General features: G+C 40.6%; 1 protein-coding gene across 1 annotated transcript in view; it reads left to right on the forward strand.

Moving 5' to 3' along the window:
• The window catches only part of camk1b (calcium/calmodulin-dependent protein kinase Ib), a 32489-nt gene extending 7002 nt beyond the window's left edge, over nucleotides 1-25487 (forward strand). Inside the window, exons 3-12 of the mRNA XM_079265518.1 lie at nucleotides 12756-12887; nucleotides 17102-17176; nucleotides 18625-18763; nucleotides 18854-18980; nucleotides 19359-19434; nucleotides 19631-19743; nucleotides 21205-21283; nucleotides 21469-21556; nucleotides 22152-22251; nucleotides 22470-25487. Coding sequence (XP_079121644.1) covers nucleotides 12756-12887; nucleotides 17102-17176; nucleotides 18625-18763; nucleotides 18854-18980; nucleotides 19359-19434; nucleotides 19631-19743; nucleotides 21205-21283; nucleotides 21469-21556; nucleotides 22152-22251; nucleotides 22470-22564 — 1024 coding nt within the window. The 3' untranslated portion in view covers nucleotides 22565-25487. The remainder of the gene's footprint in view (nucleotides 1-12755; nucleotides 12888-17101; nucleotides 17177-18624; nucleotides 18764-18853; nucleotides 18981-19358; nucleotides 19435-19630; nucleotides 19744-21204; nucleotides 21284-21468; nucleotides 21557-22151; nucleotides 22252-22469) is intronic.
• Nucleotides 25488-26366: the final 879 nt, after the last annotated feature.

A 26366-nucleotide genomic window follows, 5' to 3' on the forward strand; every position in this document is an offset into this window, starting at 1 on the left:
CCAAGACAGGACCATCTCTGTCCTCTTGACCTCTCCTGGGGTCCTCCTGTCTAAATGCTCCTGCTATCCATCCCACAATGAAGCGCTTGCCCAGCTTTCCCAAAATTGGCAGAAGCAATTTGGAACCCAGTTTGCTCTCGAAGAACAAATTACTCTGAGCGTGCACTGCAGTTAAGTGTAACTTTTTTTAATCCTACTTCTCTGTTTTATGATCCTTCATCATGGGTGCTGAGTGTCATGAGACAGGATGTCTTCTACAAACACCCACATCCTTGTTAGCCCAGGATTAAGATGTGTAAACACAAACTGAATCCAAGATTACACCTAAACGTGTATTGTGAGTTTATGAAGCCATCCGTCGCCTCTAGTTATTGACGCACACAGAGTAGGAACTATGTTGCAAGCACCTGATGAAAAGGACTGAAGTAACTTCCACAGTTACAATTATTGCAACAAAAGTCTTGATGGAAACTTACCCTCCTTCTTGTCGGTATCTATCTCTATCTCGAATAAAGGACAAATCCCACTCAAAAGAAAAAGCTGCAAAGGCCAAATAATCTGCTGCCAAATTTGCAGGTGTGTTGACCGGAAAATTATTAATTATTTAAGATTCATGGGAATCAGACTCCTTTCTGAAAGCAGCTGCCCTCAACACCGATAAACTTGCAAGAGCAACAGTGATGTTCAGTTAAAAGGGATGACTGAAATGACAATGCTTAATGATATGCAACCCAATGCGGCTCGTTTCTGTAAATGTGATCCATGAAATGTTTGGATTATTTTGCTGTGTATCTGGACACAAGCAGGATATGATGTACAGGTAAATGCAGTATAGCAGTATCGAGCCTTATTGAAGTTGTATTTGTGTGCGAGGACAATTAATGGGTGCATACATGAACATGTTTGCCCGTTCTTTCAACGCTCTCATTGTCATCCCTTCAGTCCTCCACCTGCCCCGGGGTTTGGTGCGGAGCTTGTTTACGTAGAGAGCACCAGCTCACCGCATCACTCAGCTGTGCGCCACATTCGTTCGCAATTGCTGGATTGTTGTCTTGGTAACAACAGGAGACACTTTCCATAATGGACTCAAACAGTCACTATGGAAACAAAGTTTTTTTGATATGCTAATAATAATCCTCCAACGGGTGCATGTGTGTGTGTGCAATGTGCAAGAGATGAACTCGCTCTCTCTTTTACATGAAAACACAGAAAAGAGGACGTACAGATATTTCTCTTTAAATGTGCTCATGTTTCTAGAGCCTCCTTCATTGATATTTCATCCATGACGGAGATGCACTGTGCTACAAATAGCCTCATCACTGAATACCTTTTTCATCACGTCTAACACATGAAGCATATTCAAATCTTCATATTCAAGTATCAAATTGATTATCCTGTTTCTGTGTTTAGGTGTAATAGATCATGTTATCATAAGTACACTATTACAACATAACAAATAGTTCATTCGTTTGAATATTTCTTTCAAATGTCTGAGTTTAGTGACACAAATAGTAATTATGCAGGAACTAAAACCAGATACCATGGTGCTGAATCCCCAGCTGCTGCCACATGTTTTTGAACTCAAAACAGATGGGAATTAATAATGCACACACGGGCGACGGCACTGTCACTGCAATCAACTCAAATCCTCTCTTGCCTTCCTCCTTTTCTCATTTCTACTTATGTTAAGCTATCCCCCTCTTCATCTCTCTCTCTTTCACTCTCGGTTCATTTCCTTCATGCTTTATTTGCACGAGTGTAACAAAGACAATATTGCCAAGGTGTCACGTAATAATGAGATGAGATTAAAAAGCTGTCTGTCTGTCTGTCTGTCTGTCTGTCTGTCTGTCTGTCTGTCTGTCTGTCTGTCTGTCTGTCTGTCTGTCTGTCTGTCTGTCTGTCTGTCTGAGCCCGAAACTCGTCTGTCTGAGCCCGAAACTCGTCTGTCTGTCTGTCTGTCCCAGCCCGAAACTCTGCCATCACAAATCCAGCTCCCTGTCACCTGCTCTGTAACTGTATCCTGGTTTCACACTGTGTTGGCTGTGGAACAGGAATCCCAGTGTGTTCTGCGTCCCTGTTTTTAGTTTCAGCTGAACGCTTTCATTTAACGGGGCTCAGGACACAACGGGGCCAAACCATGTATTTTCAATGAGACAAAGTATAATTAATCTACTGGTACAGTTAAATTGTGGGTAACTTTAAAAACCTTTTTCTACCATGTCACACGTACATGCCCACCTATCCAGACCTTCTGGCTTCCCCAGTGCTTCCCTTGGCTTTATTTCAAATATTGACTTACCCTGCGCTCTCCAGCATATGTTTGTTCAGTATGTCAGCATTCAAACCTGCTTGTGGATTCGCGGGACACGTATTTGCGAAAGTGATATTGATATTTTCTGTATTTCGCTGTCACTCCATTACATCACTACATTAACTATTTTTAGCATTGCACCATTTCTACTTTCATGTCCATCTCAAACAACTCTACCAGTTCACAGGTCTCTGCCAGATAGTCATTAGGAATTAATGTACTCTGGGTCTGTAAGTGCTGTAATATCGATGTAACATATTGCCAAATAAGTTATTAGAAAGATTCTTGAATTCAATAACGTAAAAAGCTGTTCTTTGTTTTGTTGTGTTTTTTTTATTTCCTCGTTCCCACACTCGGCTGCCAGCTTCGAGGTTTCTCTACTGGTGACAAATTGCACTGATGAGCCATGTTGCCTTTTCTGACATTTGAATGAATGCCGAGAGCAGCGAGGGGAAATTCTCTGCACTTTCAGCCCAGAATACATTGTGAAACACAGAGGGGATGGAGGGACGGGGTAAGGGATGAAGTGAAGGGTTGGGGAGCGTGGTGTAATCATCTAAAATCGTTACGGCTGATGGATTGGCCCCCGTCTGTTTCTGTCACTCATGTCCAACGGTGACCCAGCAGCCCAATGCGCTGGCTGGCTGTATGACCTGCTGGTTGGCTTCAATTGATTTGGGAAAAGTTGTGAATGTGTGGGTGAGGGTGAGACACACTGTTTTGGTGATGTTGTTTGTCTGTTTTTTCTGCACTGATGGTTCAGAGTTGTTCTGTATATCTTTCCTCTTTGTGTCTTCTTGTTGATGACCTTTTCCTCCAGTGTTCCCGTCTCTCTCGCTCTCTCTCTCGCTCTCTCGCTCTCTCTCTCGCTCTCTCTCTCTCCACCTCTATGAATGAACGCAAAGCACCCATTCATCCCACATCTTCTCTTTTTACAAAGCAAGGATGCGTCACTCCCACATGCTGTTATTTTTGATTTGACAGACTAAAAATCTGTTATTAAAACCTTACCCTGGCATTTTCTGTGCATCACGACTTCAGAGTTGTTGCCCTTTTATCCATTTTCAGTTGATAGAAGACCACAAAAATGAAATACTCAGTTGTATTGCTTTGTAGTTTCATGAGACACGTATGCTGATGTTTCAAATGTTGGATCTTGGATCCACAAAGCTTTTTGTTTTGTGATTCACAAATTACAGTCTGGGCTGGGACACAATGGTAGTCAAAAGAGGAACTTTTTGCTCCACTTGTGCCTGCACACTTGTGCCTCTCGGCTAAATTACATGGGTTTTAACGCTAATTCACCACTCGAGCTGAGGGCTCTCTGCTTGTGGAGTGGAAAGATTCAATAACTCAATACTGTGTGTTTGTGTGTGTGCACTTTGGCTTGCAGAGGCATGAGTGAAAGTCTACACATTGTGTAACAAGAGGTGAGGCTTTGACTCTGACTTAATGTCAAATGCACTTGGATTAACTGCAGTAGATGAGTACAAGTTAGGGTGCCACTTCAACTCAAAAGCAGAGGACATTACGAGTGTTTCAAAACTAAGGATTGTGCTGTAGGTTACTTAAAGAATGAACATTGTCGATTCAGAAATGAGTTGTTACATTTAACCAGAAACACTTTATTATGGCCACCATGAATCAAAATGCATACTTATCCATTGATATTAGCAAGCGATCATCCACAATGTATACAGTGTGTTGCACGTTCTTTTCAATCGATCTTCATACCGACAACATATTGCAACATATTGCAACTGTTGCCTAATACCAACAAGATGCACCACACTTATACTTACTCTGAATCCCTATTGTTGAACTTCATTTTCCGAATTGCTGTGATGTCTGTCTTCCTGATTTTCAGATCGTGAGTAGGCAAAGCAGCCTGTGACAACCGATCCATCTGTAACCGCACTATAATTTAGAGGTGCAGACACAGTGAGGAGCCCAGAGAAGGGGTTTGAGGGAATATTTAGTCCAGACCGATTTTTCTTTTATCGACTTTTATCTTCATTATTACGTGTTTGTGTGCCAAGTTAGAATCAAATGAATTCAAAATGATGATAACAAAGTGGTTCTGACAAAAGGAAACGGCCACATTTTTATAGAGCAGATGAGTCTCCCAGCATGAGAGCTGTCCCACTTCATCTATTTTTCATCTCTGTCTCGCTCTGTGCTTCTCTTTTGCTGTCTGTGTCCTATCTCTTCCTCACTCCCCATGATTTATTTTATATTTATATCACATATATATTTAATATTTGTTGTATTCCCGTGATATCTCTTATTACAATTGAACTCTTCTTTATCTTCCTTGAATCATGTCTCTGTTTCTCTACAAAGGTGTCCCCACATGCACCCTCCTGGCCTTTCTAGAAATGTGTTAATAATTTGTCCTTTCCTTGCTTAGCTTCTCTCTTGTTGTAAGGAGTGATTGTGTCCAAGCTGTAGGATGAGAACAGAGCTAAGACCTTCCTTCATCAAAGGGGAGGAGGTATACAAAGTGCCCTGCACCTCAAAGCTCATGCAGGATAACATTTTACCATGTCTGCCCTTGTAATTCTGTCTGAGACATGCATACTTTTATTTCAGTGCTCAGACATTATTTGTGCTCCAAAGGTGTGCAGATACCATCCTGGACCTTTTTTAAACTTGATGTTGAGCCAAGGCTTCATTACAGGAATATAAAATCAAGTAAGCTACTGATTTCATTCAGAGACTAAATCACATTTATTCCGTCACTCCAGCATTCATTACAGTTAAACTTTTATTTTTTTAAATGACAACTTGAAACAATTCCCAATCCTGAAAATCCATCCCTGCTCATGGCACCCTCAGCCCTTCAGCCCTGCCCTGACCTAATTCAAACAGAAGCCTGCGTCTCAGCACAGCACAGCTAAGCATGGCATAGCCTGCAGTTCCTGGAATACACACACACACACACACAAACACACGCACGTATGCCCAGTCCCACTGTCTGGCCCACTTGTGCATCTCCATCTGCTCACAGCAATATATACACTTGCAGGCTTGTCGTGTACATCTTCCCACAGTCTTTCGCAATCCTGATAATCCCCTATTGCCCATACTCTCCACATTACCAGCTGTCCACATATCGGCAAACTGGCTCGAGAAGACTTTCTTTGTGTTTTTTATCGCTGGTCCTAGAAATCCTCAGGGAGGCAAGTTCTTTGCTTTGCAGCTGAACTACAATCCACTTCACGAATTGGATAGTGACATTGTTTTTACGTGCGTGTGTGTTTCAAAGCAATTCCTTTCAGTAAGTGGAATTAAGTTGCATTGATCCACTTAACGGCTAATGTGTAAGGACACAATTACCTGCTTCCAACATTATCCCTCCGTCGGAATCATGTTTCCTGCGGCCTGACATATTTTCATTCTAACATTTGCTCTGCTTTTAGCTCCATTTTAGTCCCTTGGAGAAAATATGTTTAATGGAGAAAATATGTTAATATGTTTAGCTCGCAAGATGTTTGGCATGCTTCAGCAGCTACTTGCTAAGTTGGTCTGTCTTTGATGTTAGGCAGATAGTTTATAGTGGATTTATCTGCACCTTTTGCTGAAAAGACTGTAAAAACCAATGACAATGAGCTAAAACTGAGTATTTGTGTAGGGATATAGAGTTTCCCTAGCCCCTCTCTACTTAAAAAATAGTTCCTACCAAATCAACTAAACCTATTCACCACAAGTTATGTGAACTATCCCGAGCGATCAGGACACTACAAATGTATTTTTGCAATGTATAAGATCGCGTCACTCAACCACAATGCACAACACACATATTGGTAATAAACAAAGTCAAGTTGTTTGCACTTTACTTACTGAGAAATGTTAAGCACGATGAAATTGTTCGTCATTCCCACCTTTGGATTTACAAATGGACAGAAATGTTTGAAGCAGGTTGGGGAGGAAGAGTTGGAGGAATAGTGGAAGTCCAGTGTCACTGTCCCCATTGCCACACACCTTAACTGAAACTGTGTACTGACGGTACACAATATGAATATTTTATATTTCTTAATATGGTCATGACATTTCCTCTTGCTCAGCCATAGTGTGGCGTGCAGTGCACTGATAGTTACTGGCAGTGAGTCAAACATACCAGCACCATGGCAACACTCTTATTAAGGGATTATAAAGATGATGGTACCAGCAGGTTATATTTGTTATCAAAGTAGACTAAATTGATCTCTTTTTTATTACAATTGCAGTATTTGGGGTATATGTATTCATCTGGAAACATGTTCTGTTCATTATGCAACCAAAACAATAATGAACAGCACAGCTTCTTATCACACGTATGTGACTTTGCTCAAAACAGAATCTAAGCATATACGCTCAAAAAGCTTCAGTGGCTGGATTTTAACATAAGAATTGTGGCCAACCAGGCACTGTTGAGTGAAATGTAACTTCCTGCTTCCCGCACTGTATCACAAACATACCAGTCATGACCCCCAAACCACAGGATATATATTAGAATTGGACTTAAACCTGCATCAACTATTCATCACCATATAAGGTTGCATGTGTGAAAGAGCTAAAACGCTCAGTAGAGCTGACTTTAACTGAATCGGGTGATAATTCTCTGTGGGTTTATAATACGTTATTTTATCCATTGTTGGTATAAAAATATTTATTATAGCAGCTTTAAGATCTCACCTTTTCACAAAGGGACCCAAACATAATAATCATGCTCTTAAAAGTATATATATCCTTTCTATATATTGTATTGGAGTATTAAATCTAGCTCGCATTGTGTTGATTTTCAGATAAGGAGAGCGATTGTGGTTTGGTTTTGTAGATATTTTGGAGGGCCCACAGAGCAAAGATGGGCCAGAATCGCAGTTGGGTATCTCTAAGCTCTGATTGGACCAGATGGTCCTTCCCTATGTCTCTCTGACCTTTCCACAGTTACCATTTTGTCATCTGCTTGCACACTTTCTTGACCAACTTCTCAGCAGGACAGATGGCACAATTGGTGTTTGAGAAATGTGGGATTTATATGGAAAAACAATATATGGCAGATAGTCCAGGAAGGTCTGTCGTCTCAAAACACCACAGCATGAGAGGAAAGATCCTCGTTCGTTTCTTAATATAAAATCAACATTGACTTTATTTGAGTTCAGAATCAGAACCGTTTATTGCCAAGTACATCACACTACAGTAGTCTGGGACTACAGATGAAAAATAGCCTTTTGGCTAACTGGCACATTTGCATAAATGTTTTTATTAATGTGCACTATCCCGTTCAAATAAACCAATAAATAAATAAAATACAAGGAATTTGACTTGGTGAATGGTGCATTACAATGAACACAATGTACAATACAATGTGGTAACAAGCATAACGGTACTTTAAAATGAGTATATTATAAAAGTGGCAAGTGTATTTTAATATAGAAAGGGTGTGTTACAGTAGGACATTGTGGTACAGAAGCATGGGCCCCTGCTGAGCTGGGGGAGGGGCGACCTGGTGGTCTTGAGCCGGTGGATGGGGTCATGGGGGGTGGGGTCAGGACGGTCACATTGTCCATCAAAGCGACAGTAGAAATCGTTCAGCTCGTTTGGCGTAAGGTCATTCATGGAGTGGGGGGGCTTTAGGCTTGCAGTTGATCTGTCTGAGACATATCTAGACATAAGCAGACTCACTTGAGAGCCGAGTCACTTGAGAGCCGGTGTTGCAGTTTCTCAGAGTGCTGTCGTTTAGCGTCTCTCACCGAGTTTACTTTAACACGGCATGTGTACTGTGCATGTCTGCATTGGCACAGACTCCTTTGTAACACAGCAGATGGTAACAAAGGATAAAAGCTGTTTAATTAAAAGAGAAGAGACTAACAGCATATAGAGAGTGGGCCCTGCAAAAAGACAAGGCAGGTTGTTTTTGTCTTTTGGTAATTGCCTTTAAAAGTGTGTCAGTAATATGTATACGGTCTTTATTGTTGTTTTCATTGAAAATCATCAGAGCTCTGCTGTTTTTCTTTCTGTGTGGATTGTAACCACAGAATCTTATAATGGTCTGCTAGTACATCTTTGTATTTATGTTACGTGTTTGTTGTATCGTCATTAGCACAAATGTGTGCACGATGGCATGCGAGATTCTAATTCTTTGGTTTTAAATTCCTTTTATGCACCGAGTGACACGTACACACATGAAAAGGTTCCTTGTAGCGACGGAAGATAAGCAACGCCAAGTGTGTATTTTAAGCAAGCAGCTTACTCAGAGACTGAAAACAGTGATGTAATAAGGAGCTGAGTGATTTGACTATGCTGATATTTATTCATGCTAACTTTTTGATCGGTGAAAGTTAGGAGGCTGCTTCTTGTCCACTGTTTGTGCAAGATACAAAGTGTTTGGATTTGAAATTTGTGCACAATAGCACAATGCCCATCACTGATATGAATTTCATGTAAATATTTACTCTGTTTGAGGCCGAGGACGTTTACATTTTGTTGCTGCCCGTCTATATTTAAACTCTTGTGTAATGTATTCGCACAGGGAATTTCTGAGAACACGCCCTACTGTTTGGATAGTGTCAGTAAGCAAGTATGTCTTTATTGAGGGTTTAGTGGCTAATAGCTGTAAAGCGTTACGTGTGTGTGTGCTCGGCAAACATAGTTGTTTACCTCATAATCCAGTTGAAGCCTTCGCTAGGATTAAGCTCGCAGTAAACTCACCACACTACTTAGCATCCATCAAATATTCATCATAATCATGCTCCTCATATTTTCTGGGCCTGCACTGTGTAAGGGGCAGGGTTGTTTTTTTGTTTTCAACTAACCTCTGTTCCACAGCTGGACACGGGCATCATCTGTCGTTCAATCCTTATTGTAGTGATGTTGTGGCTCTCCACAATATATTCTGTTGAAAGGATGAGTGAGCGGATGAGAGAAGGGACAGGACTTATGTGTGGACGCATTGTCTTCAGCAGTGTTTTTCTACCAAACTTAAAATTGAGCATAGTCCACAATGTACAGAATTCCCCTGTTTTGAAATGGTGTTGTGTTCGAGATTGTTGCTCAACACAATGAAAATGTTACCCTGCAGGTCACTGACATTCAGAAAGAAGGAAGTATTTATTGGGACTTCATGAAAACAATGTGCAGTGCCATTTGATGACAGGAAGTCGAGGGTTAAATACTTTTGTTTCTGACAAACAGGCTTTGTCTGAAGTCCAGCGGAACTAGGGTCATCGTGTCACTGACTGTAATTAAAAAGGGAAACGTGTTGCGCTGTGTCATTACCTCACTAATATAATATATATAATAACTATGTGCCACTGGAAGGGGTTTGCTTGCAAGAAGCGGCCAGTTGGACTATCCACAGTCAAAAACACATTAGTGTTCTCAGATTTTCCCAATGCTTTTGTGAACCACTGTTTGACACTTCCCCAGAGGCCCTCGGTGGGAGCATGGAGAATGTCAACTAAATCCTCCAGATGATACAGAGGAATTTGCAGCACTGACAACCTCCTCCACACAGCTGGATTCATGCCAAAGCTAATGGCCTTTCTGTGACAGTTTAACATTCTTGTTGAAATGTGAACGCAAGGCTTTGCTCCCAAGATACTGTTGTTTTTGTTACTTTGATCAGCAAAGGGGTTGAGTGTTCTGTTAGCTTTGAGCTTTTGAGGTTAATGTCACCCGAGAAGTTTTATGTCGGTCACTCTGGACCAAGTATGTGAAGGAACCAGAGATTAAATCTGTTTCTTGAGTACTGCAAGAAAGATGCAATTGACTAGTAGTAGTTTTTTACGTACTAGTTGTAATTTTTACTACTCGTTTAACTAGTGCACCTCATTGGTTTGGGACCCCTTGTTTAAGCTAAAACGTGTATGTTTTTTTCCCACAATAAACAAGATGACCCCTTATCTGTGAGTGCAGATTCTCGATTTCTTTTGTCATTTCTTAGACCATGCACTCGCTAAACTGTTCTAGATTAGAAGCCATGCTCGCTGCATCTTTCCAAGTCTAGATGTACCCACATTAAAAATGGAATCACCAAATCCACCTTAATTGTTTGCTCATGAAGCCAATGGAAATACAGCAGCACCGAGATTATCATTAGCAAGTCAGAAATTGCATGCTGTGTGCTTGGTGTACTTTCCTAAAATACACACTTCATTTCCTGTTAAAACACCCAGAGGGTCTGCCCGAGGAAAATATACAATTTCCAGTTATGAGCTGAAAAACGGTTGTAGAACAAATATGATTTGCATATAAGCAGTCAAACGCACTGTGGATCAAAACAGCAATCGGGGTGCAGTATTCAGGTTTGTTCATATTGTGTGACGGAAACGAAAATCATTAAAGTACAGTTCAGTGTTTCTTACAAATGTTTAAGCATGATTTATTTTCTCTGGACAGCAGTGGCTTTACACTGAAGCGTAAGGGCGGTGTTTGTAGAGTAGTTGTGCTCTGTAGGTCATGCATGCACTTTCTTTGCTGATCACTGTGGCATGAAACCATGCCGTTCTTCCTTGTTGGCCACGCTGATAAAGTATCTACAAACCTAGTGACTGGATGATTATGGTTCCTCTCTGCCCACACATACAGCTATATGTGGCTGAGGAGATACTGTAAGGTAGCTGACATTCACCTCCCCCCAACACACAAACACACATATATATATATATACAGACACACACACACATATAAAGTTTTACTTTAATGAGGTAAATGCAGGATGTTTTTTACATTTAGCAGTTTGCAAAAGTACATCTGCTGCTATAGTGGCGTAAGGTTGTCTTGTCTTTGTGTCTTTGTATGATTCCCATCAGTGATGCAAGAGATCGGCATGACTTTTAACTTTTCTTCAACCTTCCTACCACACAGACGGAGACATGTTTTTAAGATGCTGACTCTGCCAACATTTATTGGCAGCACTGTTAGTATAATGATTAGAAAATAGCCTGTTCGAAAGCAAACATTTGTTCACCATGGGCTGATGAAAAGTGAATGACAGCGTGGTAGGGAAACATAAGAGGAAGCATGAGTAAGATCTGATGTGCAAACTTCCCTGTGAAATTGCAAACACTTTCATCCAGAGAAGTTGCTCTCTTCAGATGAGGTTTGAATGGTCTTTGTTGCTGCGTGACATTCCTGCCATCTATTGAGCCGTTAAATAGAGACAGAGTTTTAACCTGCTGCAGTTAAGTACATTTTGTGACAGCCGGGGTTGTAACAATGCCTCAGTTCTATAAATACACACAGCAGCACATTCATATCACAAAAGCATAACTGTCAATTAATCAACTCGAATAGATTTTGCCTCTACTGCAAACAACGGTCCTGAGCTGTCTGGTGAAGTGAACAATTACAAGTCGTACACATGATCATCTTTCCCATCTTTCCCCTACTGTGTGTGTGTGTGTGTGTGTGTGTGTGTGTGGGTGTGTGTGTGTGGACACTTTAGCTGAATCCTCCAGCGACTTCATACATAACTCTCCAACTTTAGACCTTATTGACCATAAAAGAACTGCATGGAGAAATATGTTCGTCACACAAAAACACAAAAGATAAGACAATATGAAACTTACACTGTCGAGGAGTACTGTAACCTCTTATGCTGCTTTACCTTCAACAGCAGCATTTCTTTCACACTTGACTGATTCAGTATTCTGTCAGAAGGCTCTTTCCCTTCCTGTACCATGTCTCCTTGCAGTTATGTTACTAATTGTGTTCGTGGGAAACTCATCAACAATCTGAAATTGTGGTCTGGGATTCCACGTAGTTATTGTAGAGGTTTCGGTCTTGAGTAATAAAATCTCTGGACCTCGTCCAAAAACGCAAGAGGTTTTGAGAAATGTCTGCCTCTACTGTTGAATGGGTCATGGGAAAATGCAAAAACAAAATGCTAGTTTGGGTTGTGTTGCTTAACTTGTTTTCCATTGTTGATTTTAGTCGGCAGAGAGACGCGTGGAGAGAAAAGGAGGAAGAAATGTAAATGTGTCAGGGTAGAGAGAAAGACAAAGAAAGAAAGAGGAGAGGCCTGTCACCATACAGTATGCTCCACAAATGGTAATGTGGCTATCAGTATTGTCAGCACAAGAGTGAAACTTTACATTAAAAACAGTTTTAGGCCAATAGTTTAAAAAAAAATGTCACCAAGATAAACCTCTGCATTTGATATTGGTGCTTCGAATTCATCTCGCCAACTTGTCCCTTCTCCAAAACGTGACTCAGCAGCAACCCAAAGACTTTAGGCCGAATTTAGAAATAAACACAATCTGGCATCAGCAGGCTAGAATTTCTACAAGCACTTAGATGTAGGTAGCCAAGTTATCACAAAAGTTTGGCAGATTTAACATCAAAGCAGGAGTTTCTTTTCGTTTTTTCTCCACAATGTCACCGATGCATGTGAAGAGCTCTGCACACGAAGATAAATGGACTGAGGGCTCACGGACTGACCTGTGTGTTTGTGTTACAGGGGAGCTTTCTCTGAGGTGGTCCTGGCTGAGGAGAAGAGGACCCAGAGATTGGTGGCTATCAAGTGTATCCCCAAGAAAGCTTTAGAGGGCAAAGAAAACAGCATTGAGAATGAGATCGCAGTCCTGCACAAGTAAGTGGACCCTGTTTTTATTTAGTCATCGAAAAAACAATGAAGTACAATGCCATATAAAATAAACATGCATTTTTAAGCCAGTATGTATTGTAACCACAAACCTTTACATGTTTGCCGATGTGCAGCATTAGCCTGCATCCGAAATACGAGCACCAAAAATGGTACTTTTTTCCTCACTGTATCTCTATTACTGCATCATGTAAGTTGTATCACATTACTAGATGCCATATATGTCGTATATGATATATACTGCACCTAATATGCATCATATTGCGCTTTTAGGACTTGGATCCATATGTCTGGATTCATATATTCAGTGAGGAAAGGGCCAGTTCACTCAAACTAATCTAACCAGCTGGTAGAAAATTCACGACCAACTTGTATTTCAGGAAACAATTTCCTGGTTATTTAGGGGGAGAAGAAAACTCACCTCACTGTGAAGTGTTTTCATTGGAACTACTGAAGAAATAGTTCCTGTGAAAGCTGTTCTGTGGATTAACCGAGCTCCTGGGAAAAGCGCTGGGATTTGAAGCAAATTTTACATAGTGGCCAAACTGTAGATTGCAATTTCCAGGTAAATCATTTGATGCCATTGGGAATACAGCAATGGTTTGTGTACGTGTAGTTTGCTGTGACCATCGTTACGTTAAACACAATAGCATTTAACCTCCAAGTGACAATAACACAAATTGTACTTGTGGAGCTGTTCAAACGTACTTTCTTCAGATGTGGGGAATTACAGACCACGGTGAAAATGACTGATCTACGTTGTGTCCCAAGTTATTTTTAGAGCTCTTGTTGCCTGGGTTACAGGAGACACAACTCTAGCCAATATACAGCAATGATCCGTCCTGAGGTGAGGCTGAAGGAATGAGAGAGGTGGGGGTTAGTTAGCAGTTACCGTTTTGACAAAAATCATTGTTCGCTTGCTTTGTCTGAAGTTTGTGTAGACTCGTACAAAGGTTTCCTTGGTCATCTTAACGCGTCATCCTCAAATCCCCCTCGGTACACAGAGCATGTGGACAGGGTCTGACGGAGTTGTATTTCCTTAAAGCAGGGGTCTCAAACTCCCGGCCCGCGGGCCAAATCCGGCCCGCCACGTCATTTTATGTGGCCCGCGAATCCGCAAGCAAAATTAAAAAAATAATAATTTTAAATTAAAAAGAAAAATGAATTTATTTTTTTGTAAAGTTAGACTTGATAATAACAATATCCCCATAGTCGAAATTATGAGATAGAAAGTCGAAGTTATGAGAGAAAGTCATAAATATGATAGAAAGTCATAATTCTGATAGAGAAAGTCAAAATGATGAGATACTTAAACACAGAAGCTGCTCTTTGGCTGGTTACTGTACATGTGACATGGAAATGTATTGCGAGTACATTGAAGACTACTTCAAACGTGTCTTTAAAACACACGAAATACTTCACGTGGGATTGTGCAAACGCACCCTTGAAAGGATTTTAAGCTTTGAACAAAGTTATTGTAATACCTTGTTTGATATTTGTCTTTGCTATTTTCTTTAATAGTTTGATCTTTGATCGAGTAATGTGGGTTTCTTAACCCTAAATTAAAAGGATTTAAGTTATAATTACAGAAATGTGCTTCAATATTTTTTTACATTTATATAACATGTACAATATTTTTACACTTGAATAAACAATAATCAAATGCAGAGAGTTATTTACCAATATGTTAGGAGGTGTTACATTTACACAGTCTTACATTTACAACCGGCCCTTTGAGGCCGACCGTGATGCTGATGTGGCCCGGAGTGAAAATGAGTTTGAGACCCCTGCCCTAAAGCTTCATTAATCCATATTTTCATATTAACAGTGGATCAAATGACTACAGCCACTACTACTTGAAAACAGCCAAGCCGAACTAACAATCAGTATTGATGACACTAAATTGATTGTGTACCTGCGTAGTTGTTCAAATTAAAATCCCACTTTTCTGTCAACAATGTACACGAGTCCCATATAATGACACTGTCTACTTTTTTATTCCTCCCCACAACACTGAAGGTTTACAGTGACGTAAACCTGCTCTCTTGCTTTTGACCACAGGAGACAGTTGGCACCTAAAAATGTTCTTCTGTAATAAACATGCCTGAGACTGAAAGGGTAGCGGAACATTATACGGCCCACACTATATCCGCTCTTCCTTCCTGTGCTGAGCCAAATCCGTCATCTTGATTTTTCCTCAAGGGCTCCTGTTGTCTCTCGCTGTAATTTATTGTTGTTGACTTAATATTTACAACCTGTGTAAAGCACTTGTCACAGTGTTTTGATTTGAATATGAAAATAAGTTAATTTATTATCAAGTTAGTGTCTAATAGCCCAGTTTGTGTTGGATACACTCAGTCAACTCATCTCTGTTCTGATCACTGTTTGTTAGAAGCCCAACAGTAGTTTGATATACTGCTAATGTGGCCATATGGTATCCTGAAATTGGTTAGCTGGCTGTTCATCCTCTCCCCCTTTTATCCAGACCAAGTATTTACTCAAACACAGACATGTGCAAATGCAGTGACTAATCACATGCTGCTAACCCATTTGTAGCCGTGCCAGAAGAGTCGGTGTGAAGTTGCTACTATGAAGACTTTTTAACATGAAATGTCAAGTTGGTCGATTTTAATGCATGTTGGAATCCTAATAATTGTGTAATAGCCCATTGAACCACCCACAGGAGCTAATACTGTATATCAAAAAATACAAATTGTGCCACAGCTGTGAGAAAATACTTATAAAATACAACAGCAAATGTGCAAAAGCACTAAAAGAAGAATTAATGTAATTCCAAAGGACCTCAGGCTGTGATTACATACATTAATAAACGTTGTAATTGTTTGAGAAACTCAACAGAATATGGATTAAAGAATCAGTAGATCTGCCAATTTCACCCAGATGTCTGACGCAGTCATTACTGCAGAGCTGGTAACTCTGTCCTCTAATCCGCCGACTTCTATGTTGAGATGACTCACCAGCTCTCCATAGACATTTCTCTCTGACAATCACCATGACCACTGTGTCCGCCATGACTTCATCACAAACACACTTGCACAGAACTTCAAATGAAATGCATCTTTATTGCATGTTTTTGACCTTCTGTAATTCTGTGTCAACGTGCATGCTTGAGCTCACACGATTTGCATGTGTCCGCTCACTATGCAGGTTTAATCCATCATTCATCCTTCACTGGGTCCATCTCTCCTTCCACACTGAGCTAAGCAGATAAATGAGGGATGTCAATGTATTGTTACAATCTGGATGAGAGTCGTTGCCGTAATCCAGCATGAGCTCATGCTGACTCATACTGTACACAGTTACCTCTGGTACAGCTCAGGCACATGGCTTTGTGTTGTCTTTGTCCTCCCACCTTCACGCATTCATAGTCCAAATACTGAGGTCAATTCAACGAAAGGGTTGCACACAAATAAATATTATAACAAGATCATCTGACACTTTCTAATACTAATGCTGATATGATACCTGTTTGTTGATAGCAAAACAATACTTTTCACCATACGGTGCCTTACTTTTGGAAATAAGAACATGTTTTCAACTGAACAAGCCACACGAAACACAAGCAACTATGAAATACATTTGTCGAAGTAGGAATGGCAAAATATTGACAGGAAGTACCTGGTGAAAGATTAAGTCAACAACATTATGAACACTTCGGTTTATACCAGAAAAAGGTTTAAAACCCAACCCGACAATTATTATGGTGGAAGGTGAAACAACCATTAAATACATATATTATTTAAAAGGAAAAACAAAGGTTTAAACAGACAACGCCCTCTTATATCCTAAAATTGTTGTTTTATGGTGCAAAAAGACACTTGCATCACCCCTAGTTTACAAAGGTAGAACTTATAGCAGATTAGTTGTAGGGAATTGCATTAGATTGTACAGGTGTACCTAATAAAGTGGCCACTGAGTGTAACACAGGTACGATACATACCGTTGTCATACCAATCTTGATCTTGTGTGATTCATCTTTTCATCCCTGTCGCTGCACCGGCAGGTCTCAAGGGGCAGCAGAGCACAGAGTTAAGCCAATTAGGGAGCTGAATGCCACCCCACAGTGTAGCACATGTGACTGTTGGATGCAACTCTGTGGTGGATACTTACACTGACTGTGAGATCTTGTCAAATACTAATGGCTCAATAAAAAAAGAGTTCTCCTCTCTCCTTCTTCACAGGCTTAAACACACCAACATCGTATCTCTGGAAGAGATATTTGAAAGTAAATCACACCTCTACCTGGTCATGCAACTGTGAGTATTCACGTGTGTGTGTGTGTGTGTGTGATTGTTGATGTGTGTTTCAAACTCTCTCGCCCACACGCTGCACATCACGTGCCATTTAATTACACTCTGTAACACACAAAACAGTACTATGCCTACTCATGAACACCAGTGGGGAGTTCGCCGTCACACCTGCAGCCTGTCAGCCTCCCGCCCACCTCAACTGCTGAAATGTCAGAGAGAGAGCGAAGGAGAGGAGAGAGAGAGCGAAGGAGAGGAGGAACAGATCAGGATCAGAGGCACTGTTACCTGTGAGGCTCCAGCAAACATAAATCATTTAAGCATTAATCACAGTCAATGTCACATCGGCGACATAAAAGGTAGAGGAAGTGAGGGAGGGAGTACATTTATCAAAGAATGGACGAGTGGGAAATTATTTTAAGTACTTCCCCATTCCCCGGTAATATAATTGTGTTCCCTCATAATAGTATTTGTGTGTCCTCGCGATACGTTTTGTGTTCAGTCTGAATAACAGGCGCACACTCTTTCATATAAGACCCAGTGATTCCTCACAGTAATGGATCGACTGATTTATTGTTACCTCAACCTAACGTCAGAAATGATGTTGCAAGGAGAAACCCCTTCACGCTCAAGACCAGACTACCTCAGTTCTGACTTTCTGGATTATTATTTTGCGTCTCCTCCATTTCTTGTTTTTTTCTTCTTCGTTTTACCATTTTTCCTTCCCAAGGTGTGTCTGTTTTGAGTGTGTACTGTGTTAATATTGGAGGCTCAAACAAACTGCTTCAGATTAACTGTCGACAGGGCGACGTCTCCATCTAGTGGCTTCTAAGCCTAAAACAAGTTTCCTTGTTCAAATTAGTGGGGATTTATTTAACAAAGTCCCTATTTGGTATTTCCCCAATGACACTTCCCTCTCAAACTCTTTAGCACCTTTTCTTGTTTTGCTATATTTGCAAAATGTTATTTTTTTCTTGACACCATGCCTTTTCATACTTTATCTCACTATTCCTCCGATGCAATCATCAGCAAGTAAAGTCTTGTGTGGTTGTTGTCTCCATACCTTTGCAATATATTCCACAAGCTTCACTTTGCGTCAATGAATTTCTCTCTCTCTCTCGCTGTCTCTGTCTGTCTCTGTCTCTCTCTGTCTCTGTCTCTCTGTCTCTGTGTCTCTCTCTGTCTCTCTCTCTCTCTCTCTCTCTCTCTCTCTCTCTGTCTCTGTCTCTCTGTCTCTGTGTCTCTCTCTCTCTCTGTCTCTGTCTCTGTCTCTCTCTCTCTGTCTCTGTGTCTCTCTCTCTCTCTCTGTCTCTGTCTCTCTGTCTCTCTCTCTCTGTCTCTGTCTCTGTCTCTGTCTCTGTCTCTCTCTCCCTCTCTCTATCTCTGTCTCTCTCTGTCTCTGTCTCTGTCTCTCTCTGTCTCTGTCTCTGTCTCTGTCTCTCTCTCTCTCTGTCCAGGGTGTCTGGCGGGGAACTCTTTGATCGTATCATAGAGAAGGGCTTCTACACGGAGAAAGATGCCAGTAAGCTCATTCAGCAGATTCTAGATGCCGTCAAATACCTCCACGACACGGGCATTGTGCACCGTGATCTCAAGGTCAGTCCAGAGATGTCGGAGAGAGTTTGCATGATTTGTGTGATGGCACTCTCATCAACTTTCTGTTTTTTTTGTCCCTCCTCGTTGCAGCCAGAGAATCTGCTGTACTACAGCATGGAAGAAGACTCCAAGATCATGATCAGTGACTTCGGTCTGTCTAAAATTGAGGGCTCTGACAGTGTGATGTCGACAGCTTGTGGAACACCTGGATATGTTGGTAAAGTCAGAGATATATTGAACATCTACTTACAATAAATCAGTTATACAAGGCAGGGAACAGTGTGTCATGCAATATTAGCTTAATGACACTATCTAACTGGTAGTGTGATGCAAAATCTTTCATAAAACACCATCAACAGCTTATCGGAAGCTCATACAGATATTAAACATCATGAATCATTTTAGCCCAGTAAAAAAAAAAAAAAATTGTTTAATTTTGTAAATTACTTTTGCAACCACAGTCACACTTTACCCACAGGCCAAACTACAAAATGAATAACTTATACAGTTTACATACTAATAGTGCTTAACATGTGTCAAACTTCAGTAAACATCTATCTTCATGTACTTGTATTACCTTGTTTTGTTCTTTCAGCCCCTGAAGTGTTGGCTCAGAAGCCCTACAGTAAAGCAGTGGACTGCTGGTCTATTGGTGTCATCGCCTATATTCTGTGAGTACACTTTCTGACAGGAATCCAGCCCAACACAGCATGGATACATGTATTGTCATTGATGCAGTCATCTCTGCTTTTATAGTTATTTTAACCTCCTGGGATGCTCCTAGAATCAGAATCAGAAACCATTTATTGCCATCGTATGTATATGCTGTAGCAAAATATGACATCTGTGCTGTACTGTGTGTCTCAGGTTGTGTGGTTACCCTCCGTTCTACGACGAGAATGACTCCAAACTGTTTGAACAGATCCTGAAGGCAGAATACGAGTTTGATTCTCCTTACTGGGATGATATCTCTGATTCAGGTACAGCTCTTATCAAGCTATTTTTCTTCAGTCATCATAAAGGCATGATCTACATTTTTCATAGAGAAACGGCAAACCTGTATATTTCACTTTAGATGTGTAGACCTCATTAGAAGCGTCATTTCTTCCAGGTGCATGATCTAGCATAGAACACCAGGGAAACACTTTTATTAAAGCAGCAAGAACATCTTTTTTTCAACAATTTCCCTGACCTCAGGTCAGCTTGGAAACTGCCCTTGCATTGTCTTTTCACTTAGTGCCCAAACATTCTGAATTCCTCTTGATCTATTTGAGAAGTGGCCTAAAACATCATCCTCCCTCCTTGCTGAACTCCTAACTTCATCACATAGAGTGATTCTGTTGCTTAAGTGATGCCTTTCTTTCACGTGTGTGTGTGTGTGTGTGTGTGTGTGTGTGTGTGTGTGTGTGTGTGTGTGTGTGTGTGTGTGTGTGTGTGTGTGTGTGTGTGTGTGTGTGTGTGTGTGTGTGTGTGTGTGTGTGTGAGAGAACGTAGACTCTAAAAGTCCACACATGTCCTGGAAACACTCAACAACCTGGTGTTCTTTAACGCAGCTTCCAGTCATGAAAACATCCCTGATAATGACATAGAATATTAAATTGCACAAATGTCATAAAAAAAACATAAACTTAATTTTACATGCAACAAAATTATAATCACTTCAGCTGAAATCAGATGTAAGTTGAGGGACGAGGTTAAGCCGAAATTTTTTTTCTAGTACGATTATCTTTGCCAAAGTTGTCTCTGTTTGCAATATTGCCTTGATACATACTGGAATAAGATTACATTCTATACAGTAAAAAGCATTCATCTGAACCATTCTTAAACAAAGTTCTCTCCTGCACTGTCTACTTTAAATAGACTAAATACTCTGAACAGCTGTTTGGCACATTGATGTGCAAACAGTGGAATTTTCCTCTTTGCAACACACAGACCTTCTCTTCCAGGAGGAAAAAGAAGTGGGCTGCCAGAACTTGTTAGTGTCCACTTACCAACCTGACGCATCTCACCCTGAGCGAGGCCAAGACAGAGATCACCTCTTATTCAAGATTGTTTCCAGAGCCTGCTAAACTCTGTCTCCTACAGAAAGAGTGATGTCTCAAGTTTTCTAAGTCAGTGAATATGTTCTCCAATCCCTGCCTTCCACCTCACAGGTGTTTAGCCCACAGGCCGAGGCAATGACGTCATGTTTATTCCCCCCCCCCCCCCCCCCCCCCTCCAGTCCTGGCTCTAGAACTCCTCCTGAAATCCGTTTCCCTGATTTTGGATCACTTCAACATTTAGAACAAATTATACAATTGATGCCGCAGCCAATTTTTCTGGCAGATTGGAATTACCTCAATATTTGTGTTCCCCAGTTTACAGCACTGGAATATTGTTCCATCAATGTAACTGATGACCTTTGTAATATTAACATTTCAACCTTTTGTATTTCTTTTTAGCTAAAGACTTTATAGTCCACCTGATGCAGAAAGACCCCAACACACGATACACCTGTGATCAGGCTCTGCAGCACCCCTGGTACTGGTCCTATACTCCTCTAACACGATGCATTCTGTCGTCTAGTTAAAACCTTGATACTCAAGCTTCAGTGATATCATGGAGCCCTTAGTGCTTACAAAATTCTGATTATGACTGTGGCTGTACATGTGACTGCTATCTATAGCACACACACTCTTATGGTTCCTTAATTATCTGTTTGTCAGGATTGCCGGGGATACTGCTTTGGAAAAGAACATCCACGAGTCTGTCAGTGCTCAGATCAAGAAGAATTTTGCTAAGAGCAAGTGGAAGGTGAGTCGGACTTCCAGTTTATCTTGGATTTTCTTACATGCATGATTCATGCCATGTGATCTTTTTTTTACTTTTCACATTGATGCTGAGAAGGTAAAAATCATTCTTTAAAAGGACTGCTCCCAGCTCACAGACGTGCAGCTTGTTGTGAGGAGTTGCTTCGGCCTAGAACATTGTTTGGTATACCCATTTACTGAGCGAAGAGCTCAAAAGATATTCAAAAACACAACCTACTCCAGCCACAGCCTGTTAACCTGCTGCCGTCTGGTAGCGAAACAGAAGTATCCGCTGTTGCATCCCCAGACTACAGAGCAGCTTGTTTCCTCAGGCTGTGAGACTCATCAACTCATCTTCCACACGCAACCATGAAAAAAAGTTTTGCTTTGGTCTTTCTAATGGCGCATAACGGGACTTCAACTGATTTTTGTTGCGCAACCCTGTTTTGTACAATGACAGTAAATGAACCTTGAACCATGATTAAGCAGAAACTGTCAGGAACCACTGCTTTAGACTGCTGTCAGGTTTAGAGCTGGTCTGATGAATGAGATGTTGTGGTTTTCTGGCTTATATTGCCTTTGCGTCTTTTCCACTGCAGCAAGCATTCAACGCCACAGCAGTGGTCCGTCACATGAGGCGTCTCCAGCTGGGCACCAGTAGCGAGGGACCCAACCCCACTCTGCCAGAGGAAGATGCAGGTACCATCTGTGGTTTAGTTACTAGTGCTGCTCCATTGCCATTGAGTCATTTTTTTTTATCTCACACTGTAACTACAGCATGAAATAAGCAACAATTTACTGCAGCCATTCACCGGGGGAAATGTTTGACTGCAGCTGTTATCATTTCTAGTAAAACATATTTGTTAGATTCAAGAAAAACCAGGGACAGAACTGAGTACGTCCTTTGTCTCTCTCAGAGGCTTGCGAGGGAGGGTGCTCCCAGAACGTCGACGACGAAGCTGAACCCCGGTCCAACTGCACCTTTCGCTGCCACCCGACCAGCAGGGTGTGATCCCTGCACCTGCTCCACTTACTTGCCTGATCAACCCCAGCGACTTTCCAATTTGAACCCCCTCGGTGGAACTGGTGACACCATCTCCCCCCTTATCTGGTTAGGAATACAGCGTAATTCCAACCTTACGCCTGCAGGGGGGCGGCAAGCCTGTCCAGCCTGAGAGGGAAGACCTGAAATGGGATTAAAGGAGGAGGAGTAGGGAGACTTCAGGATAATAATGCACCAAAGGATTACTTTTACAGACTGGGCTGGTAGTTTGGGATAAGATGAAATGGGGACACGATACATTGGAAGGAGCATGTCAGGGGGATTGTTTTTGCAGAAGCAGGACAGAGCTTGTTGGACAGTGTTTTTACCCATGATCTTTGCTTCAACTTGTCTCTTTGTTTGTTTTATTGTTTTATATATTTCTCTGTTTTATATATTTCTCTGTTGTCTTCTCCTGCTGTGGAGTGCAAACCCAGAGACAATCTCTGCATGATCCGGAGAGAGTTCCCCCCCTCGCATGTTTTGCTATCTTAGAAATATATCTTGTTGCAGAAATGCAGTATCGCAGTACAATGCAAATTATGGAGTGTTGTGTGCAAAGTTGTTTAAGGAGGAAAAGCATAGAGCATTTTGCTATGTTGCAGTATTTGAAATGAAATTGAGTCAAATCTTCTGCATTATATGTCTTTTAAGTCGTGCTTTTAGACAATCAGTACAGAATAGTTTATGCAATGAAAAATCCATCGACTGTAGCCTTTCTTGAGGCAATGTCATGTTTCCATGCAGCAGTTCGGATTTCTCTTTTCTTGACCCAGAACCCCTTTAACCACTCGCCTTGAACCTTGAACCATAAGCAGAAAATGTCAGGAACCACTGCTTTAGACTGCTGTCAGGTTTAGAGTTGGTCTGATGTATCTTTCTCTAAGGTGCCTTTAGGATGATGAGTTTAATTTTGGGTGGCGTCTGAAATTCTTTGTCTGTTTCTTGAAGCACAGACTTTTGTATGTGTCACATTTTATGCTTTGAAATTGAATTTATTCTTTTTGTCTCAAATTTGAGTATTGTAATCTCAGATGGCAGTCCTGCGTACATACTGTACACTGCCATTATAGTCTAAGGGAAAATAACATCAATATGAAACAATCATATTGTCAAAACATTTCTGGCAAGCTTCTTTTTTTTTTAATCCCTTAAACAGATGTTTTTCGGAAATATTTATATTTTGCCAACTCCCTTAATAATGCAGATTAAAGTACTGTGTTCATATATGTCAGTACAAATCCTACAGTACATTTTGTGCAAAAAAAATAGTTTTTCCTCAAGACTAGGCTGCCTTTGAAGGATTAAGTAGGTTGTGTGAAAGCAAAAAGTCTAAACAAAAACCGCAACCAAAATTGAATATGCATCTGTCACTGCAAGTGTACCATCCCTCTCTTCTTACATTCTTTTACCGGCATATTTCCTCCACATGCAGCCTGTTTAGAAAGGAAACCTGGATTAAAGAATGTGAATATGCATCAGATTGACTAACTTTATCTGTACTGTCCATCATCTGTGCTTTTTATGTTTGTATGTGCATGAAGAGTACGTACTCTGTATTCATTTTATTCATCCTACTCTTTTTTTTTTTTTTTTTCAAACTTGCATAGCCAAACTTATAGCAGTGTTGGCTCTTTTACAATTTCATTTGTTCAGAGGAAAATGGTGTTGGGTATCAGATGTAGAGGAGCTAAATGTACATTTGTTCGAATCCTCTGTTCTTTATTTTGGGGCCTGATACAGTCAGGAGCTGAGGGACTGTCCTGCTGAGATCTTCCACCAACATGAGCTTCATCCATCCCCTGATCGCTCCGTCCTGTCCTTGACAGGATCGCAGTTTCAGTTGAACCGTTTCATTCTCTCTCTGATGCTTATAGACATTTGGTGCCGCTGTGATTTGCATGATGTGGCTTGAACTCGTCAATACCATGATCAATAATGAATAGTGTGTACACTACTAGTACAGATGTAAGTTGCCATGAGATGAGTGCTGTGAAAAGGACATATTTTTGTCAGACGTTTTACACTTTTAACAAGTTCAGAATTATCTTCAAAAGTTTGTCATGCAGATGAGTAAAGAGCAACACAAGTTGTATTAATGTTTCAAAAAAGGTCAAAGCAAGTTCAATGTGCTGCTTAAAAAAAGTTCTGGCTTTCTCCTGCATTACTATTGGATAGACGTTGTCATGTATTTGGACGGTAATGTAACTGGTGACTCCGAGCTGTAAAGCATAGTTAAAAGAGTGATTTACTCCTCTGGGATGTTCAGTGTCAATCGTTTGTACTTCATAAATTACTGTGACAGAGGAAGACCCAAACCAGCACAGTAAAGCTGAGTCATGGATGTGGTTGTTGTCTGCAGTCTTATCAAAGTTGGCAGACTGACAATATCACAATTTATCTCCTTCATAATAAAAAACAACTCTGCTCATTTTGACATAGAGCCACAAACACTGTCATTACTTTCCAGCAGTGCGATTTGGCTCCTGTAATTTGCCTACGAATGATGATTCATTTTATCGATTATAAAGATGTACATGCTTCAACTCCTTTTGGTTCAGCACACTCAATCCCAAGAGTACTGAAATTGAAATGTTTCTCAAACCCTGAACCAAAAATGAATTTCAAAGAATAATCCACTGATTTAAGATTTCTCCTTTGATCGCTCACTAACCGCTTGTAATGAAAGACCAATGTGTGATAAGATTTGTATGAGGATTTGTACCATTAATATGTTGCCTTTTAAGAAATGTTGTTTGGGGCTACAGTAACCTACTGTATACGCAGATGCAATGCATCATGGGTTGTTGAAAAGTGACTACTGCTCAGTGTGAAAGCCAGTGACTTGTGCTTAAAACTGATTTGTAAGTGAAACATACATTAAAATACCTGTCTATGCATTATGAATCTGTCTGAGTCCATTTTATTTGTAAAAAATACATTTTGTCAGCTTATATTTCATGTCGCATACATGTTTAACATTATACCAAAACATGTAGTCACCGGGCTTCTTATGTCTGGAACACAATGATATTAAGCTTATGTATTATTCTTGCACGAGCAGGAAATAATGAGACCAATACTGTCCTGACATATAGATAGCATGGCATGCCTGTCTTTATGCAATAATACCAAATATGTTTTTTTTTATTTTTCAACAAAAAGGAATTTACAGACTTTAAGAAATAAGGTGAAATCATAAACAAACGTGTTCTTTTAGCTTTTCACTTACTGTTAATTATTACCTTTAAACTAATCGAATGAATAAAGAATAAATAAATGATCGAACATATATTATATCAAACGTATACGGTTTAAAAATGTCACCAAATTGTGAATGCCACTAAATTACCAAGATGTTAGTACGCCAAAATGTATCGAACTATAAAGCAAGGAATCGTCTCTGTTTGTGTGAGTATTGCTGGGAGTGCTTTATCGAATTTGGTACAAGTTAGACACGCAACATGTTCAATATTAATAAACTTTGAATGAACAACTGACCACAGCTCTGAGCAGCAGGGGGGGGGGGACACCATGTCGTCTCAGCGGGCAGACAGATACTCTTTAACTGTGTTTAACTGCTGGATATTGACATTTACATGAATGCTGTATAACTAACGTTAACCAGTGAAAGTGGGTGAGCCATTACTTAGGTGTGTTGGTGTATGACTTGATACTAAACAGCAATAAAGTTATTATCGCCAGCAAAATACCTCCGCCAAATAAATCCATACGCTACTTTATAATTGTGATGTTTATGTCAAGACAAATG

This window comes from Melanostigma gelatinosum (genome assembly GCF_949748355.1).
Source record: "Melanostigma gelatinosum genome assembly, chromosome: 3".
Lineage (NCBI taxonomy): Eukaryota > Metazoa > Chordata > Actinopteri > Perciformes > Zoarcidae > Melanostigma > Melanostigma gelatinosum.